Raw genomic sequence first — 19,049 nt, forward strand, 5'->3', positions numbered from 1 at the left:
GCGAGCAGCCTTGTAGGAGTCAGCAAGTAAGCTTGCATCCCTTCTGCCTGTTAGGGCCCAGGCAGCACAGAGAGCTACAGGGAGCTTGCCTGTTGTGGCTTCCATGGCTGGAACTGCAGGACTCGGTCAAGTCTGGAGCCCAAGGAACACTAAACCCTCTCTTAGCCAACATTTGTAGACAATGCTTTTGATTATTTATTCAGGTCCCTTCTCCTGCTGCACCTCTCCTGGGGGCTGGGCCCCACCGTCAGCTGCATGATTTGCATTCTTGCCAATTCAAATATTTATTCACGGTCCTTGGACACCAGTGAAGACCAAATGATGGAAAACCTTCAACAGTCCCTTTAACCAAATATTTTGTATTCCAGCACCATTACACCTTCCAGAAAAGCCAGCATTGGCAAAACTGTCAGAAGATCTCTTTTATATTTGAATGATAATTGTTTGAAGCAATTCTAAGTATAAGGCCTATTTGAATTTATGTATTTCTTAGTGTTATCTGGGTCTTATAATTAGTTACACTCTTTGAGCATATAAATCTCTTAGCCAATCGGTTATCCCGGGCAGACTGAAGAATGTCAGGAACTCTCCTGTAAATGTGACAGTGTTGCATAACTGAAAACATATTTGCTCAGGGAGACTAGACATGATTGACAATTTGCTGCAGAGATATGCTTAGAGAGATCTCTAAGCAACTGAAGTGTCGACTGCTTCTAGCGCTGCTTCTGCCCTCGGAGGGAGCCTTGGAACATCACAGCAGGCAAATGTAGGTGCTCAGGAAAGAGGGGATGGAAACATGCTCGGCCCTAGTGACAGTCCCAGCCTGGTTAGTGCGTCGGAAGCGAGCCACTAGTAACCCCGTTTCCCAGTTGTCTGCTTCCTTCACAGAGTCCTATCAGAAAGACAGTCTGTCTTAAAGTGAATTTTATCCAAAGAGTTTGCACAAACATTTGGGTCAGTTAGGACCCCATCCCTGGAAGAGCACTAGGTCTTCGTGGTACAGAAATTAGAAAGTGCCGGGGTACAAAATGGGAAAATGAGAAAGCAGACGTGGGCAGGGAAGAAATGGGAAATAAAGAGCAAAACCAAATGACAACTAGCTCAGGGCAGGTCTGTGCAGACAGTTTCCAACATGGAGCAGCAGTGGCTTTGTTTGGGTTCGAGTGCATGAGTATCTGCTCCTGTGGGTGAACATGGGGGCCAGAGACCAACATCAGTATGTCGTCCTTAATCATTTCTCCATCTTTTTGATTAAACTTTTGAAACCATTACATTTATTTACTTGGTGCATGTATGTGTGCTCAGGCCTAGGCATTTTCTTTCTTCCCTAATGTTTTGATTGTATTTTGGAGGTTGAGTTTGGATTTGGGTTTTTAGACAAAGACTCCCTATTTTGCCAGGCTGGGCTCAAGGACTCTTATCTCAGCCTCTTAAGCAACTAGAACAATACACACATACCTTGAAAACCTAGTGTCTTTCTTTTCCTACTAATCTCCTCTGTTTTAATAAATTCTGTTGTGAGATTTGGTAAGGAAACATAGATCTTTTACACATATAATACACACATAAAAATTAGATGGTGTTTTGACAAAGTTGTGTGTGTGTGTGTGTGTGTGTGCGTGTACAATATCCATGAACACAACTGAATGCTATCTTTCGCCTCCAAAATACAATCAAAACACTAGGGAAGAAAGAAAACGCCTAGGCCTGGGCACACATGGGGGAAAACACCCCCATGTTAAACGCTCTTGACAAAGAGGATGCCAGTGCTGTCTGCTGACTCTGGTTACCTGCACGTTCACCTCTCTTTTGACAGATGAGCAGACTGGTTGGTTTTCATAGTGATGTGAACACATTGTCATCTAGGAAATCTGTTCTGATGAACCAGTGTGTCCACTCAGACTGTAGGGGGTGTGGTGCGGTGGGAATAGCACAGTCTAATCTTATCTTCCAAACCCTATCTTTTATAACCATATTTCCCACTTCTCTTCTGACCTGAAATGCTAGGTGAACAAGTTCATTAAAAATAAGTAGTCTATCCATAAACGAGGAAGAGCCGGAAGCCAAAGGCAGGCCTTTACACACATGCGGATGAATGAGCCCATCAGAAAGTCATAGACAGCTCTAAAAAGCCAAACATAACACACGGGTTTTGTCATGGTTAAATGTGAGTTCGGAAGCTTAGGTATAACATTCAGTGAGATGGAGTCTTAGCCATTGGTCTTCACAGACAGGCGACTGCTCAACCCAATCCAGCAGACAGCAGAAAAAAACAAAATGTATGTTCACGCTTACTTTTATGTTATCTTCTTCAAATTTCCAACTTAGCACACTTTTTAAAATATCTGGAAACATTCAAGCAATAGTACACAATATATGATTACAATTAGTAATGAATAATTTATACACACACAACTCACACTAACTTTTTTAATCCAATGAAGTTATCATCACAAAAGCGTAAAGATTACCAGTTGAGATCCCCATTGTTGATGGAGCTTGTATTATGACTAGAGCTAAAAATCCAGGAAAGATCAATGAAATTCACTTTGGTCTACTACTTGCCTAAGTGTGGGAGTTCCTGGCCATGTTGGTCACAGGATCCTGAAGTTGAGTCACAGGACCACTGAAGCCTCAGTGATTGGACCAGGGAAAGTGACATTGACACTAAGATCAGCTGGGAGAAGCAGGCGCTGGGCAATGCTAAATGACAAGAGAATGGGTGATGTTTTATAGAACACTTGCAGGTCTGGCCTAAGAGAGTCACAGTGAAAGTCATTACCAAATAACTAACATCTGAAGGAGTTGGAGACCCACCATTCGCCTAAGGACACAGACTTAGTGTGCCCGTTAGTTCTCTCCTGGGTAGCACTAGGAAGCCTCACAGTAAGGAGAGACACAGCGAGGTTGCAGTGAGGATGGGAGACTAAGGTCTGGCTATCAGGGGGAAATCGGCCAAAGGAATCATCCTGACATAAACTTCCCCCATGATCTTGCAGAGTCATTTCTACTTAGGCAAATAGCTAATCCATGGCTAATTCATACATATATATTCTATAATAAAAGATGGCCCTTAAGATACCAAGTTTCCTGTCCCACTTAAATGAGAAGTTGTCATGTAAGAAAAAAGATGAAAAAGCAAATTATGATATTTTAACTTATATGCTTCCTTAGTTATAGAACCTAAAGTTTACACAAGTTGTAAAAGTAAATTGACATTCCTTGGACAATTGGAAATGGCTAAAGTTCCATCTCAGTTTAAATGATCCCTCTTTCTAATGCAGCCTACAGGTAATAAGTGTGTAACCCCCCCCCCATGGCCCTGATTGACTCACATTCAATGAGAAAGGCTGTGGGTATTGCTAAGAACAAAACATCCCCTGCAGAGAACGTCACTGACCCTGAGCCATTGAGAACATTTGCCAACATTTCCTTGGAGGCAGGCCTTTGTGATGAGGTTTAGTAACGATAATTCCCTAAGGGTACAGTCAAAACATGACCCAAAGAATGGTGCAGAGGTCTCGAGGTAGAGTGGACACTACCTTCCTGCCTACCTGTCCTCATGAAAAGGAGACAACCTGCTTCTTCTCTGAAAAGTAAAACCGGGTCCTATCTTTAACAGGCTCGGCTTGTAGCTTCTCCTTCATAGTCTGCGAGCAACTACAAGCCACCATTTCTGATAGCTTTGTCCCCAAATGTCTGAAGCTCTCTCTGAATTTTGACTGATCAAATTATGCCCTCAACTCAAAAGTTTGGCAAGATCAAACAACCAGAGCTGGTTAAACGTCTGACTTTAGATAGCATCTTCCAAGACAGTTAGCATTCTAGCTTGTTTGTATGCCTCTTGCCCCTTCCAACTCTCAGACAACAGTTGCCAAAAGCCACTGCTGAAGTCACCCTCAGGGTCACCTTCCAAGCTCAAGATTGTTACTCTCTTCCTTAATCCAACAGCAGCTGCCTCTCAGTGGTCAAGTTAAATCCATTTAGTTCATGTCTGACTTGTAGATCTTCTGGGGTGGAAAAAAACTTAAAATAATTCTCATCTTTTAGAACAACTGGTAATAATAAAATAATAATAATAATAATAATAATAACTGGCATGCACCCATAAGTTATTAGAAGCCTCAGTTCCCAGCCTCTGCATTATTCATGTGCTCAAACTGTCGTAAAGGTAGCAAATTCTCTGTGCAACCAGGCTGGAAAAGTCCCTTCCCTCAAATACTTTGGTATGCACACTTCTGAGGCTTGGTTCTATTTAACATTTTCATGAGTGACCTGCTTAAAGGAACAGAGAGCAAGCTCATTAAGTTCCTAGATGGAAGAGATGACCAGAACATTAGTGAACAGGATTAGAATTCCCCCAGCCCTTGCTAAATTAGCCAAACTGTCAGAATCAAGTATGTTCACTGGGACAGGCAGGGAAAATCAAGCTGCCCAGAGGCAAGCCAAGTAGAAGCAAGGAAGGAAGATGAATGCAGAAATAGACAGTTCCTAGTGGGAACTAAACTAGCTTCCGTGTCCACCGGGGACGCTGCACCTCTGGAAATATATCCCAGTCCCTGTTCTATACAGGATGAAAGTAGAAAGCTGAAGGATTTCCGAGAAAGGCAGGGAGTCTTTCTTTCTCACCAGCATTTAGCTTTGGGTGCCTGGGTCTACTTCATTAGCCTGGCTTTAGGCTCATTTCATCACCCTATTTTAATTTACCTCATTACAAATTACATTGATTCAGACATTAAAAGCATTGATTGACAGAACACTTCATCACAGCCTCCTGCAGAACTGCCTCTTCCTACTTGATTATTTTGGCTTCTTCCTCTTGTTGTTTGAGACAGGGTCTCACTATGTAGCTCTGGCTGGCCTGGAACTCTCTATGTAGAAGTTAGCCTAGAACTCACAGAGATCTTTCCTGTCTCTGCCTCTGAGTGCTGGAATTAAAGGCAGGTACGGCCATGCCTGACTACTTTGGCTTTTGTTCAACCCTTCCAACTAAACTTCTACTATAAGAAACTTAATAGATGGTTCCTAAACATGTATGGTTCTAACCCTAAAAAGAAAAAAACTAACTGGAGTCTCAAGCTGCTAATTTTATAGCCAAGAGGGACACACTGAGTCATTACAACTAATGAGAACCAAATAGCACCCTTCAGAGTGCTATGAAGCGAAACACACTAAGTGGGTACTCAGATGGGGGAAAATGTTTGTTCAGATTCCAAAGGAGACTCCCCAGTGACAATCCGTCCTGCTGGTGATCATCTGTAGAAATGGAGGAGAACCCGGTGTCTTGAGGGCAGAAGCTGGTAGTGAGTTTCAAATGTGTATGTGATATGCCTGTGCCCGCCCTCAGCAGAGGCCCAGAGGATGCTGGACTTTGTGTCTGCATTGCTGAGAACCAAGCCCACAGTCTGTCCTACACAAGTACTCTAACTCCACCAAGGCCAGTTAGACTGGGACTGAACGAGCATGTGATCCAACCAGATTTTCTGAATGTGGCCGGATCTCTGAATGTGGCTGGTCCGGAGCCTTTCTGAAAAGCCACTGACAATGACACTGGGACTTGTTTCCTCTGCATATACTGGATTTTTGGGATCCAGTCTGTTTGGATCCTCACCTTCCTGGACCTGGAGGGAGGGGGGAGGAACTTGAACTTCCCACGGGGCAGGAAACCCTGACTGTTCTTAGGGATGGAGAGGGAGGAGGAGAGGGAGTGGGGGGAGTGGGAGGGTGGTGGGAGAAGGGGCGGAAATGGAAACTTTTATAATTTAATAAACTTTGAAATAAAAAAAAAAACAAGTACTCTAACTCTAAGCTAAGCTCCCAACCATGAAGCCCAGAGGTTCTAATGAGGATGGGGGTTGATCATGAATTTGAAGACCCAGTAGCTTAGGCCTATGCTTCTTTGAAAGTTGGGGCCAAGGGTTTTGTTTTGTTTTGTTTTGTTTGTTTTATGTTTTTTATGAGAACTCTCATTTTTACTATCTTTGGTAAAGCTAAATTGCGATGTGCTTTATGTAACTAATTAAAATGGTGCAATCGGTTCAGATATCATTTCTGGGCAGTACATTTCATAAAAAGATACCCTGGAAGATTAGCTGCCTCCAACCATAACTTTTCCAAAGTCCATTTTTCCAAATACCAAACTCCTGGCGATCATAATTTTTCATTATTGCGATTTTTTCCCCCCAGATGATCCAGGAGCCTGTACCTCGTGTGCTGCAGGATACTACATGTAAGTCCAGCCCTCTTTGTTCGTGTCTCTTTTTTGCTGTTTAAGCATTCCTGACTTAATCCTCTCTCCAGTGGTTAAAGCACGGCATCCCTGCAGCCTGAAGCAACTGTCCTGTGGGCTATTAATGACTGAGGTTTGGATTTAGTGGTAAGAGTCCAGATGTTTTCTTGCCTTGAAAGCAAGTCTTCCCTTTCTTTATCCTGGAAATCATCCATCTTGACACTGGTGTCTAGGAATCTTGCCATGGTTCACCAACATTCAGATCTTGCTTGTTAAGGCTTTAAGAATATATTTGCCTTCAAGAAAGCAGCTTCTCAATGTCTGCATGGGGACTTTGTATACCCTAACTAGAATCAGATGTTCCAAGGGAAACCAGGTGAGACACTTACCTCTTAATCGCCCGTTGGGTGATGAGAGACATGGACCACTAGCTAAAATGAAATGCAGATAATATTCCCCACTACTAATCTATAAAAGCCAAGTCCGTGTCTTTCGACATCACCTCCTGTCCTAGCTGCTTTCCCATCCCCTCTGTATCACTGCCTGTGCAAGAAGAAAACCAAGACAAACAGGAAAATGAAAGGGAAGGCCAGGCCAGAACAATACAGAGGCTGCATGGGCTCGGCTCGACCACCCACGACTCTCGCATCCACTTTCCTTCATCTTCCACTACGCTTGTGAGAAACTTAAGATCTCTGCTGTGTCCGGGAGAGAAAGAAAAGATGAAGGGAGACTCCGGTGCCCTCTCCCTCTGCACCACGAACTAGTGGCAGACCCATCTCTCTGCTTTGGTGGGTCACCACCTCCTGTGGCTGGCAGATTCTAGGATCTCAGAGAAGGTTAGCAGGCGGGAAGTTGGTGAAAGCTGTGAGAAACAGGAGGGAAGCTACAGTGTGCCAAAAGGATGGGCCAGCCCGAGTCACCTGTAGACCCCTCTGCTGAAACGCTCGGAGAAAAACAGTTCAGATTTCGCAACTGTTATCAGATATTGGAATGGCTACATAGAACTAAGATAACTTGGGGTGGGGCCATGTCTCAAACTAGAATCCATATTCATATTTCCCCGAGGTGTATAACCCGAGCTTCGTCATTTTATAGGACAATTAAAAAATAGTTTTGTGCGTGAAACACAATTTTGTACCATCTTGTCAGTTCTCAGAAAGCTCTTAATTTGCAAACATTTCCAGTTTGGGGTGGGGGTGAGGATTAGAGATGTTATTTTATTTCATGTGGATGAGTGTTTGGCTTGCACTCATACATATATGTGTGCATATGCATATTTGTGCATCACATGAAGAGGGAGGCACAGGATCCCGTGGAACTGGAGGAATAAACGGCTGTGAACTGCCACATGGGTGCAGCTCCTCTGTAAGGGCATCGATGATCCCAAGGGCTGAGCCGCCTCCCCAGCCCCTGTGCTTAGTCTTCTGCTTGTGATCTGGCGTCTCTGGAATGGCTGCTCAGTTTCTATCATCACTCTCTCGTCAGATCATTCCTGACTCATTTATGCAGTTTCTTCATTTCCAAGAGAAGGAGGCTAAGGGTGCAACTCAGGGGGAGGACACTTGCCTCACTATGCAAGGCCCTAAGTTTGACCCTCAGAACTACGAAAGAACATATTTTTAAAAAAAAAAAAAAAAACCTGCTTCCTCTCCTGTCCCATGACACGTGACTGTCCCCAGATCATCAATGAGCGTGTTTCATAAAACCCCCTGAGAAAGAAATGGGCTGAAATAGCTTATCCTATCGTGCAAAGACACAGACACAGCATGAGATAACTGCTCCAAGAAACGCGCGTTCACAGCATCGCAGACTACTTAGCACCATTCAATAGCTGATGAAGTGCTATATGATATAAGCTGTTAAGAGGGGATGCAAACATCCCCCCGCCCAATGGTGTACTGAAACTTTGAAATTAGCCCAAGGGCAAGAGTCAGCTTCTCCACACTGTATCTCCCAGTGAGTTACAATAGCCTGCTGTACAATGAGCACAGCGGATCATCCATGCAAGAGTCCAGATGTGTGTATGTGCAGGCATGTGTTTCCATGTGCTGCTGTCGAGGCACTTCCCTGTTGTTGAACGATCTGGCCACAGACACTCTGGTGAGCCTCTTGAACTCAACACTGGGCCATTTCTGACTTCCGAAGAGAACTGCGAAAGCTGGCTGTTCCAACACACTTTCCGTGGTCCTACCATTGAGGAGATGTTGGACACTGGAGGCTTGAACATTGTTTCCTCTATGTAGACATTAAAAATAAGTCATGGCTTCCCTGTGGGGTTTGTGTACAGGTTTGAATGAACTGATACCTAACTAGCCCTAAATGAATTGGTCTCGGTGACCCTCTCCTCCCCAACCTCCTCCCAGCTCTCCTGATAAAGGGACCCTCAGAGCTCCAGAGGAGGTAGCGAATGACTTGGTTTGATTGGGCAGAACAGGCCAAGTGCAGGTCTCTGCCCTTGACAACCAATCGCCTGTTCCCCACGTAAATGAGCGTGAGGGAATCAGATTGTGGTGATTACTAACACGCCTGTCCGTCTCATGGAAACACGGCATCATCTTCTCTAGGTTTGAGCGGCGTTGTTATAAAGTCTGTCCTGAAAAGACCTTCAGTGTGGAATGGGAGTGCAGAGCCTGTGGCCCCAACTGTGGCAACTGTGACCAGCATGAGTGCTATTGGTGTGAGGAGGGCTTCTTTCTCTCGGGTAAGCTGGACAATGGTGACCCCTGGAGACCCGCAGGCCATCACCGCAACAGAAGTCCTCCTGGGATGGATTTCAGGGTCTCTGGGTGCTGGCATCCAGGTCCACGGAGGAACTGTAATGTTTGAAAACAAACGTCAGCCTGAACTAGTTCCACCTGCAGTTCATAGTGAAGTGTAGTTCATATTTCACTAATTAATCACAAGGATCTCCAAGTTGATGTTGAGTAGGAAAAGCAGGTCCCGATATGGGGAGGAGACCCGAAAATCAATGTTTTAGAACTGAAGTCACCTGGGGTATTCTATTCAGAGTCACAGCCCTTTGTTTGAAGCAAAAACCTTATGTTTTCAAAAAAAAGAAGTCATGCTACATATTCATGTACACTATATAATTGAACAAGCTCCATTGTCTTGGGTTTTGGTGAGCTCATTGATGTTGCTGGAAATAGATCACTGGGGAAGAATTTCACAGTCTTCTAACCAGGAACTGGACAGCCCAGGGCCTTGAGGATTAAGCATGGAGAATACTACAGACAGCAATCAATGAGTGGGCGGCTCACATCCTCTCCCTCTCTGCTCCCATCCTTCCGTGTGTATGCAGTTGTGCATGTACATGTGTGTGGCATATTTGTGGAGGTCAGAGGACAACCTCGGGTAGCCTCCATCTTTCATTTGAGACAGGTACTCTCGTTGGCCTGGAACTTTGCCATGTAGGCTAGATTAACTGGCCAATGAGCTTCCAAGGATCTGCCTGCCTCCGCCTCTTCCCCCATCTATCTCTCCATCACTAGGATTACAGGGGGTCCCACCATACCCATGGTACCCAACTTAAATGTAAGTTTTAGGGATCCAAACTCAGGCCCTCACGCTTGCAAGACAACCACGATACTGCCTGGGCCAACTCCCAGCCCCTCAACAGCTTCTCCCTCCTCTCTATTTCTGAGACAAGGACTATCTCTGCAATCCTGGCTGTCCTGAAACTTGCTAGGTAGACCAGGCTGGCCTCAATCTCCCAGGAGCCCTCCTGCCTCTGCCTCCCAAGTGATAGGATTAAAGGCGTGCGCCTCAAGAGTTCTCATCATAGGCTCATTTTACGGGTCGGTTATTAAGGCTCGGAGGTGTTAAATCTTCATTCAAAGTTCCTTGCCCTTAACTGATGGCAAATTCATATTTAAATTAAAAAGAGAAAAAAAAGTATTGCATTTATTAGAACATAGTCTTTGACTGAAATAACCTAAAGCCATCTTGGTTTGCACACATGGAAATAAAAAAAGTGTCCTGAAAGTCCTTCACCAGAAGCCCAGCTGACCAGAGACCCTTCTCCATGCTCCCCCCATCTTCCAAAGGTGGCAGTTGTGTGCAGGACTGTGGCCCTGGCTTCTACGGAGACCAAGAGTTGGGAGAGTGTCGGCCCTGCCACCGAGCCTGTGAGACTTGTACCGGCCTGGGCTACAACCAATGCAGCAGCTGTCAAGAAGGATCGCAGCTGTGGCATGGGGCATGCATCTGGCGCACGGGGCCCCAAGTGGGGGAAGGCAAGTTCTGGAATGGTACGTACCTCACAAAGGGAGGCCCAGGGCATTCTCTGCTTCCTCCCTCTTCAGCACTGTTTCTGAGAAATTTGTTTTGAGGGAGAATTACAATTGCTCCAAGACCCCCAAGTCTCATGGTGTACGTAGATGGGTTTTTTTCCACACCTGCTCTCAAATAATCACTCAGAGGGTTGATATTATTTACAAATGCTTGGCTGATAGCTCAGGTTTGTTACTAGCTATCTCTTACACTTAAATTAACCCTTATTATTTTTTAATCTGAATTTTGCAACAAGCTTAATACCTTTTCTCAGTACAGAGTGCCCATCTTTCTCTGCGACTCTCTGACTCCATCCTTTTCATTCTTGTATCTTGTTTGATTTTCCTACCTAACTTTATCCTGCCTTGCTATGGGGCCAATCACTTTCTTTATTAACCAATGCCAGTAATACAAATTCACAGTGTGCAGAAGGGCTATTTTACAGAATCCGGGGGTTTGTGGAACACAGAGGTAGGAAGCTGAAGTAGGCACGTGGCCAGCCAGAGCAAAGCAGAGAACAAGGTGTGACTGATCTAGAGATACAAGACCCAGGACTGTGGGGAAATGATGTGGGTAGGGGCCAAACTCCCATCTTCTCAAAGGCTTCAGAACAGTTTCTATCATGCGATGTATCTCTACAATAAAGGAGACCTTCAACCCCAGGGCAGCATTTTCAGTGACCCTGACACATTGGAGCTGATACTAAGCAGGCCAGCTTGCTGGAGAGCTGGCACTGACCTTTTGAAAGCTGCCTTCCCTATCTGGGGTGGAGGCACACAACTCAGGGGTCTAATTCTTACCCAGTGTGCATGGGGCCCTGGGTCTGATCCTCCACATGAGTGGGTGGGGAGGGGCGCTGCACTCTGCAGGTGCATATGGGAAAGGCTTGGTCTTCAAGAAGGCATGAGGGACTGGCATTCATCCCTCTCTGCATCTTTAGACTTGGCCTCCCCACCTCTGCAGACCCACTATGAGCTTCCTTGGAAGTAATTATAATCTTTCTATGACATCCCCATGTTGGAGAAGGTTAAAAATCAAAGTCCTTTTTATGGGGGTGTCAGTTCGACTCACATTCAACTACGCTATGAAAAATAAAGGTGCTTTCAAATTCTGGGGAAGAGCCCACTCCGTACAGAGACAGTGGCAGCTGTAGGAGGCCACACAGGACAAGGAGGAAGGTCCCTCCTGGGTTCAGAGGATGGGTGTCATAACTGCTGTCCACTATGACGCTTCTGCACATCTGATTTTCCTAAGACAACATCCAAAGGCCAGAGCACCCCGGGCTGTTTCCGACACAGGGCTAAGAAGAAAGTTATTCAATCCAGCTTGGGATATCTTCTGTGAATTATAGCTGAACCAAAATGCAGAAAACGAGTTGGTCTGGCATTCGGGCTTTAAGAGGTAGAAGAAGCCAAGAAGGAAACAGTCTGGAGCTGTGCTTCTTGCTCTGAACATCTGTATTTTATCTGGCGTCCAGATGATGAAAAGGTGCAGGGAGCCAAGAGAGTCAGAGCAGACTCGGTTCCCCAAATGATTACATGTCTCTTCAACTGGACTACGCATTTTGCAAGCAAAAATCAGACTTTGATTGTTCCCCTTTGTGGGAGCACCACACCCAGGCTTCCTTCTCCCCCCAGCCCGCTAAGATCACAATGTGATGTTTTTGCAAAGAGAAAGGTTTTATTTTCTTTGGGGGGCCTCACACCGATAAGGGAGTCTGGGAGCAGACGAGAATGTTCTTCATGGCTGGACAAAAGCAATAAAGTCCATAACCTCGCTGCACTTTCCATTTCTGGGATCTATGAAGTAAGACATGCAAAGCATTAACAGAGAGAGTGGGGAGCATTTGCTCGCTAGGCAAGGTGAAGCCCCGGCGCACCCTCCCCGCACAGCTGCAGCACCGAGTGGGTAGTAAAAGGGGAACGCATCCCACTAACAGTGGGGAGGATTGGCGCCAGTGCCTACATCTCTCCTGCCTTATTCCCCTGAAAACAAGGTCAGGAGTGTAATAGGAGAGTGGAGAGCTCCAGAGAGCAAGCGCTAATTAGCCACACCTCTCAGATGATGAGGAACAGATTTCAGTCATCCTAGGTCAACCTCGAGGAAGCCTTGAACAAGTCACCGGGTGTTTGCGAGAGAATGGAGCTGCCTAGGTGTCACCAGCCAGGATTTCAGCCTTGTTGTTGGGACTTTTTAAAAAACAGACTCAGACGCAGGTAGAACGCTAGGACAGTCTGAGCTTCAGCTCACTCCTTCCAACAGAAACAGCACAGCCGTGTTCGGATCCAAAGGTCACACTCAGATAATGCACAGAGGTTTCTCTGTGCTTGGGGAAATGACCTTGAGACTGAATGACACTGGGTGCACTCGACTCTTTTCTTAGCCCTGTGGCTAATCAGAAGGACAATGAGGAGAGTGAGGAAGAGCCACCACCATTCTTGGTCAACTCTCCCCAGAATGAGTTCCCCTCTCCCCAGAGTCCAAGGGTGGAGAATTCACCAAGGCCTGCCAGGCAAGTCCTGCAGCCAAGACCCTTGAGTTTCAAGGATGGCAGCTTTATTGTGTTTTCCAGCCGCCTAAAAAGTCCCAGGAAGGCCCTGGGCCCCACTCACTAACACTGTGACAATGACCTGGGCCAGCATTCCTGAATGACAGGGATCCTTCTGAATAGGTGACAGCATGTATGCCATCAGCACGTCCAGGGGCAGTGAGACATCAGCTTCCGGAGACAGAGCTTTACAAGACCTGGGGACGGGAACCGTTTCCCGGTCGCTGTTAAAGCATTTCGTTCTTCTGAGGCATTTTTCTTCTCCGGTGTCCCAGAAAGTTCCAGCAAACATGCCTGAGAGTGCCCCAGCCCACCTATTTCCCTCATTGATTAGAACCAGGTCATAGCAGGCTCTAATTACAGATGGCTAGGAAGGACTAATCTACAAAGCGCGGCTTGGTGAGCAAACATTTTATCTTTGACCACATCCTAGCCGCTCACCGCTAGCCGTCCTTTTGATCTTCATTCCTAAGCTCTGAGAAATACTGGAGTCTGTGACTTTGTGGGAGGAAAGTCAACCTCTTCGTGGAGAGATAAATGCTGTGTGATAGAAACTGCGGGTGACTTTGAAGATGCCACACATTCCTAGAAGGGACTCATCCGTCTGTGTGTGTGTTTGCCTCATCTAGGAAGGATGATAGCATTTTTAGTGGCTTAACCAATAGGAAAGTCGAATGTAACGAGCACATGCCCTGTGGGATAATCAGACCTTTGGCCCAGTGCTACAATGGGTCGGTTGGTACTGGCTTGCGCTGGCTGTTACGCATCCAGGAACTGTGTGTGGCCAGGCCATTGACCCCCTGGAATTAGCTATGGCAGAAATGTTGCCATCAACGAAATTGGCAACGCAGCAAATCAGCATTGTCTCCCCAACCGAGCTCCACTTTGATCTCTCTCGAATGAGTTTCAAATTGAGATTAATTGCTCAAGAGCCTCTCTGGTGGACGTGGGCTTTCATGACGAACAGACCTGGAAGCTTCCAGTGTGGCTTAGTGGGAGACCAGTTGGCTCCAGTGTGTGAGGCCCTGAGCTGGGTCCCAGCACTGCAAATGGACAGCAGTAAAAACAACCACAGTAAGAACAATAGCTCTAGAAACAGAGAGCCCTGCGTTCAAATCCTGGCCTGGTTGTTCACTGTAGCTAACCCTTCGTGTGTTCTTCATCCTTTCTGAGTCTCAGTTCCCTCGACTATAAAATGAGAGCATGAAACGGCTACATCCATCCTCTCGAACCTGAGAAACCCTTTACATCCCACAGAACATTAGGGACCTGTTTCCTGATCCTTTGTTCTGATCAGAACACCAGTTCACAACAGCGTTCTCTGGGTCACAAAAGAAAACATTTGGTGGAAGGGTGAGGGACATCGAAGAATAGTTTTGGTCTAGAAAAAAAAAATATAGTCTCAGAGAGCAGGCATCCACAGACCAGCCAGGACGCCTCACAGTCAAAGTCTTGACCAGCCACAAGTGCATTCCCTCAAAGATGTGCCTGCAGCTTCATTGCAGTAAGAACCACAACGGATGTGTGGGACCAAGCAATCTGCAAATGTAACCAAAAAAAATGAAATAGGATTCATACAAATACATATGCAAAGGATTTTGAAAAGATGCCTTCAAAGGCTGTGACAAGAGGAAGCATCTACTGTATGTATAGTGTTGAATGGCTCATGCAGGCTCAGTATCCTACATGCAGAGGGTGCGAATGACTCCATTCCACAAGTCCTTACACCTTCCACATCTCAAGGGGGATCTATGTGTGAAGAACACACGGCAGACATTTCTGGGAGGTAGGGGCATAGGTGAAGCTTATCTCCTTCCTAGTCTTTCCTTCGCTAAAACAAACACTTTATTTTTTTAATAAAAAGAAGCTGTTCCCACTGAAAACCCATCCTTGGTGAAGAACCTGCCGCAGGAGCAACGAAGGTGGAAAATTCTAATCAAAAGAGGTAACAGGGAAACAGGGAGGAGATGGTCACCGCCCCACATCCATCTCCACTCTGCAGAAAGCAACCCCGGCAGTCAGAAGGCCAGGACAATGGGGATACGGAAGTCATGACAGAGGAGACAGGAGGGCCATAAGAAGGCAGTGGACACTTGGGAAATCTGTGCAATCCAGTGGCAGAGGATCCTGTCACAATAAGGCCATTCTCGATGCACTGAGGACTATGTCTGGGAAAGACCATCAAAGAGCCGTATGGCTGGATGGAAGCTCAGCCACAGGGAACTGCCTAGCAACCATGAGCCCCTGGGCTCCATCATCAGGCTCCATCCCTGCAAATCTTTAATAGGCTAAAGAAGCAACACAGACCTTCGTGGACACTGTGGTGTCCTTTAAGATAGCAAAGCCTGGAAAGCTAGATGGCTATGATAAAAGGAATGAAGGCTGGCACATTCGTAGAGGGAAATATTATAGAGCTGTCCAAAGGAAGGAAGAGGTTCCTAATTTATCAGTAAGGCCTGCTCTCCAAAAGATGAGTTTAAAAAAACAAAAAGGCAAGCCAAGCATTATGGAGCACGTCTGTCAGCCAAGGAGGCTGGGGTGGGAGACTCACAAGTTCAGGGACAGCCTAGGCTATATAGTAGCACCCCGTTACAAAAAAAAAAGTCATAACACAAAAATAAAAACAAAAACCATAGGGCAAAGTGATACACAGTGTGAATAGATTCAGTGTGCAGATATAGAACCATACAACTATAAATTGTTTTCTTTGAGAATAAGAGGGCCCTGGCTTTTCTACAGTTGCCTGTGGCTAAGAGGTACCATTTTATTGGTTGAAGAGATTTCTCTCCTTTTCCTTTTTTCCCTCCTTTTCATCAGTGATAGCAAGGTTAGACTTTCTGGAGTGGGATTAAAAACGTGAACAAAGTTACGATTTACTCACTCCGAGTAAAGCTCACCTGAGGGATGCTGCTGGTTTGACTACTGTGAACTGCTTGTTCAGCGCTCCCTCTGCTGGGCATTCAGGAACATTGCAGAATTCCATACCAAGTTTATGCAGTGAAAACAGCAAAATTGCCAGAATGTTAAATATATATAATTACAAATATGTATGTGTTGATAGCTACTGAACTTCACAAATATATGAAAAATAAACCTCATATCTTTGTGAATAAGTCCCTTCAGTATAGAATGAGAAAGTCCACAGAAAATCAGCCTGTGGCCAGATACAGTGTAGTTTTGCAGGGCTCAGGGGATGACTGGCACTCTGAGCAGCCCAGCATGCACCTGCCCTCCTTCTGCCTCGACTTATGGTCACGGGCTGTCTCCAGGTGGAAAGGCCTCGGGGGCAAAAGAGGCCTGTGGACTTTGGAGGCAACTGCTGTTGCCATTTGATGTGACTGCTTGTGCGGCTATATAGACACATGCGTTATGTATGTATATGCATGTTATGGTGTGCATTACATGTGCATACTGCACATGTGTATCCACATCAGTCATATCTCTCTGTACTGTCTGTACTCCACCCTGGTCTCCTCCCCAGCAAGACTGAGTGGCTTTATAATCACAGAAGACACCATACAAACCAGGTCCGCCCCCGGTACCTGTCCCAGTGTGGATTAAGGAAATAAAAGAGAAATTATAGCAGCCTCAGAAATGGAGTGGAAGAATTATTAAAGGAAAGGGAGAAAGTGGAGGTCAGTTACTCAGTCACTGTGTTAAACACCTCACACACTGTCTCAGTGAGCCCTGTGTTAAGTAAGGACCTCACACACTGTCTCAGTGAGCCCTGTGTTAAGTAAGTACCTCACACACTGTCTCACTGAGCCCTGTTAAGTAAGGCCTTAAGGACTTCACACACTGGCAGCATTAAACAAGACACACACTGCCTCCCTGAGCTTCACAGTTCTACAATGAAGGAACCATTTTCTGTCATTATGGAGATCGGGAAAGTAGGACTCAGATTTTGATTACTGTATCCATAGCTACCCTACCCATAAGCTGTCCAGCTGGGTTGGCAGGCATGAGTAGAGAGCCATCTACCAGGCTCCTAGGAGGAGAAGAGGGTCAAGGAGAGAGGAAAGGGTCAGGGCCATTGGGATCAGAGAAGCTAGACTTCCCTGTGGGCAGTGCACTGGGAAGCTCTCCCTGTGCCCCGAGTGGGGTGGGTGAGGTTGCCCTGTGTATATGAAAAACTGTCCCACGAGCTTTCTGAGGTGGCTTCCTGGGAAAGCTTGCTTTCAGATGCTCTCAGAGAGAGAATACAAACACACAAACATATAGACACAGAGACATTCGCCTACACGGTCCAAACATGTGAAAGCAACACGCTTTGTTAGCTCATAGCATGACAACTGTCCTGTAAGCTACAACTTTTCTGTCACTGAGTGGTTACAAGGGAAATCTTGATAATGTTTCCAAGGAAAGACTTTTAGAAAATAATGAATAAATTCTGCTGGGTGGTAGCCAGTAGTTAGCTAGTATAGAATTGGAAAGAAGGAGGACTGAGTTACGGTGAGGCCTCCTCCGCTACCGTGACAGTTTGCGATAAGGCCAATCTGACTTCTTCCTTGCCCATACAGATGCCACGAAGCAGTATCAACCTTGCCATTCTTCCTGTAAGACCTGCGATGAATCTGAAACTCTCTGCACTTCATGTCCAGCAGGTCAGTGTGGAGGGGGAGGTGAGGGGATCTGAACCCGCACACCATCATCACGCCTGCTCGCTGGTGGAGGTTTGTGTTCAGGTGCACGGTACTGCTCTAGCCTCATCGTATCTTCCCATTGTGGGAGCTCCAAAAGACACACACAACAAACCAGCAACAAAAACAGGCCCTCCGGGACAAAGAAATGCTTCTTACTCCAAAAGCATGGTGAAGCCTTGGGTTGACTTGGCCACAGAATTTTCTGGAATCTGGGGGTACTTTACACTTTCTTGTTCTTTTATCTAGCGAGGATAAATGTGACGATAAATACACTGTGGTCTCCCTCATCATTGAGTCTACACCTGGTGCTGGGAGGGGAAGGGGAGGGTAGCAACAGAACAGCCCATTTCCTGAATATTACCATTTTTATAGAAACACTGGGCATAGATAGCTTCCTCGGGATTGATTGTCTATGTAGTGTTATGCACCCATAAAAATTATCTTTAAGGGATAGAGAGACGGCCCAGTGCAGTGGATAAGAACACATACTGCTCATTGTTGTCTAGGTTCTCTGGGATTGTGAATTGTGGACTGATTTTCTTTGCTTTATGTCTAAAAACCACTCATGAGTGAGTAAATATTTGTCTTTCTGGGTCTGGGTTACCTCACTCAGGATGATGCTTGCCTCCAAATTTCAAGATTCATTATTTTTTTCGACTGTATAGTACTCCATTGCGTGATACCACATTTTCCTTATCCATTCTTTGGTCGAGGGGCATTAGGTTGTTTCCAGAGAAAAATGTATAGCTCAATAAAATCAATTTTTAAAAAAAGAGCATATACTGCTCTTGCAGAGAGCCCGAGCCCAGTTCCCAGCGTCTACGTTGGGACGTACAGGTACGTCACAACCACCTGTACGTCCAGTTCCTGAGGCCCTTCATGGGCACCTGCACTCATACACATTTACACACACACATAGAAATAATTAAAATTAAAATAAAAAGGTGTGTCTTTAAAAATTAGCACGAGAGCCATGTATGCATGTGTAATGTTATTAACACCGTCAGCCCCTTATTCTTGAGCAACGGCTTCCAGTAAAGTCTAGTAATATCTGAAACCACAGTAGAAACAAGTCTTGCGTGTACTGTTTTCCATATACATACTTCCTTTGATAAACTTGAATTTACAAATCAGACATAATAAGCGAATAACAATAATCAATAATAAAATGGAGAATTACAGCAATACACTGTAATAAAGGTTTTTATAGCTTCGAGACCTTTCCTTCTACAGCTTGGACTTAGTATTCCGGATCTGGGCTGTCCTCAAGCAGCAGAGACTTGGCTGAAGCCCTGAATCAGGGACTGCTGTTGTGAGATCTGAGATGAGGCAGCATTTGAAAGGGGAGATGCGGCAA

The 19,049-nt window shown here is 45.7% G+C and overlaps 1 protein-coding gene across 3 annotated transcripts in view; it reads left to right on the plus strand.

Moving 5' to 3' along the window:
* The window catches only part of Pcsk5 (proprotein convertase subtilisin/kexin type 5), a 417,375-nt gene that overhangs the window by 366,036 nt on the left and 32,290 nt on the right, over positions 1-19,049 (plus strand). Inside the window, exons 25-29 of one of the 3 annotated variants that reach the window (XM_048429814.3) lie at positions 6,187-6,229; positions 8,797-8,933; positions 10,276-10,479; positions 14,914-14,994; positions 17,570-17,653. In XM_048429814.3, coding sequence (XP_048285771.3) covers positions 6,187-6,229; positions 8,797-8,933; positions 10,276-10,479; positions 14,914-14,994; positions 17,570-17,653 — 549 coding nt within the window. The remainder of the gene's footprint in view (positions 1-6,186; positions 6,230-8,796; positions 8,934-10,275; positions 10,480-14,913; positions 14,995-17,569; positions 17,654-19,049) is intronic. The other 2 variants (XM_087908042.1, XM_048429815.3) reach the window with 2 other exon arrangements.

Source organism: Myodes glareolus, chromosome 7 (assembly GCF_982192425.1).
Source record: "Myodes glareolus chromosome 7, mMyoGla1.1, whole genome shotgun sequence".
Classification (NCBI taxonomy): domain Eukaryota; kingdom Metazoa; phylum Chordata; class Mammalia; order Rodentia; family Cricetidae; genus Myodes; species Myodes glareolus.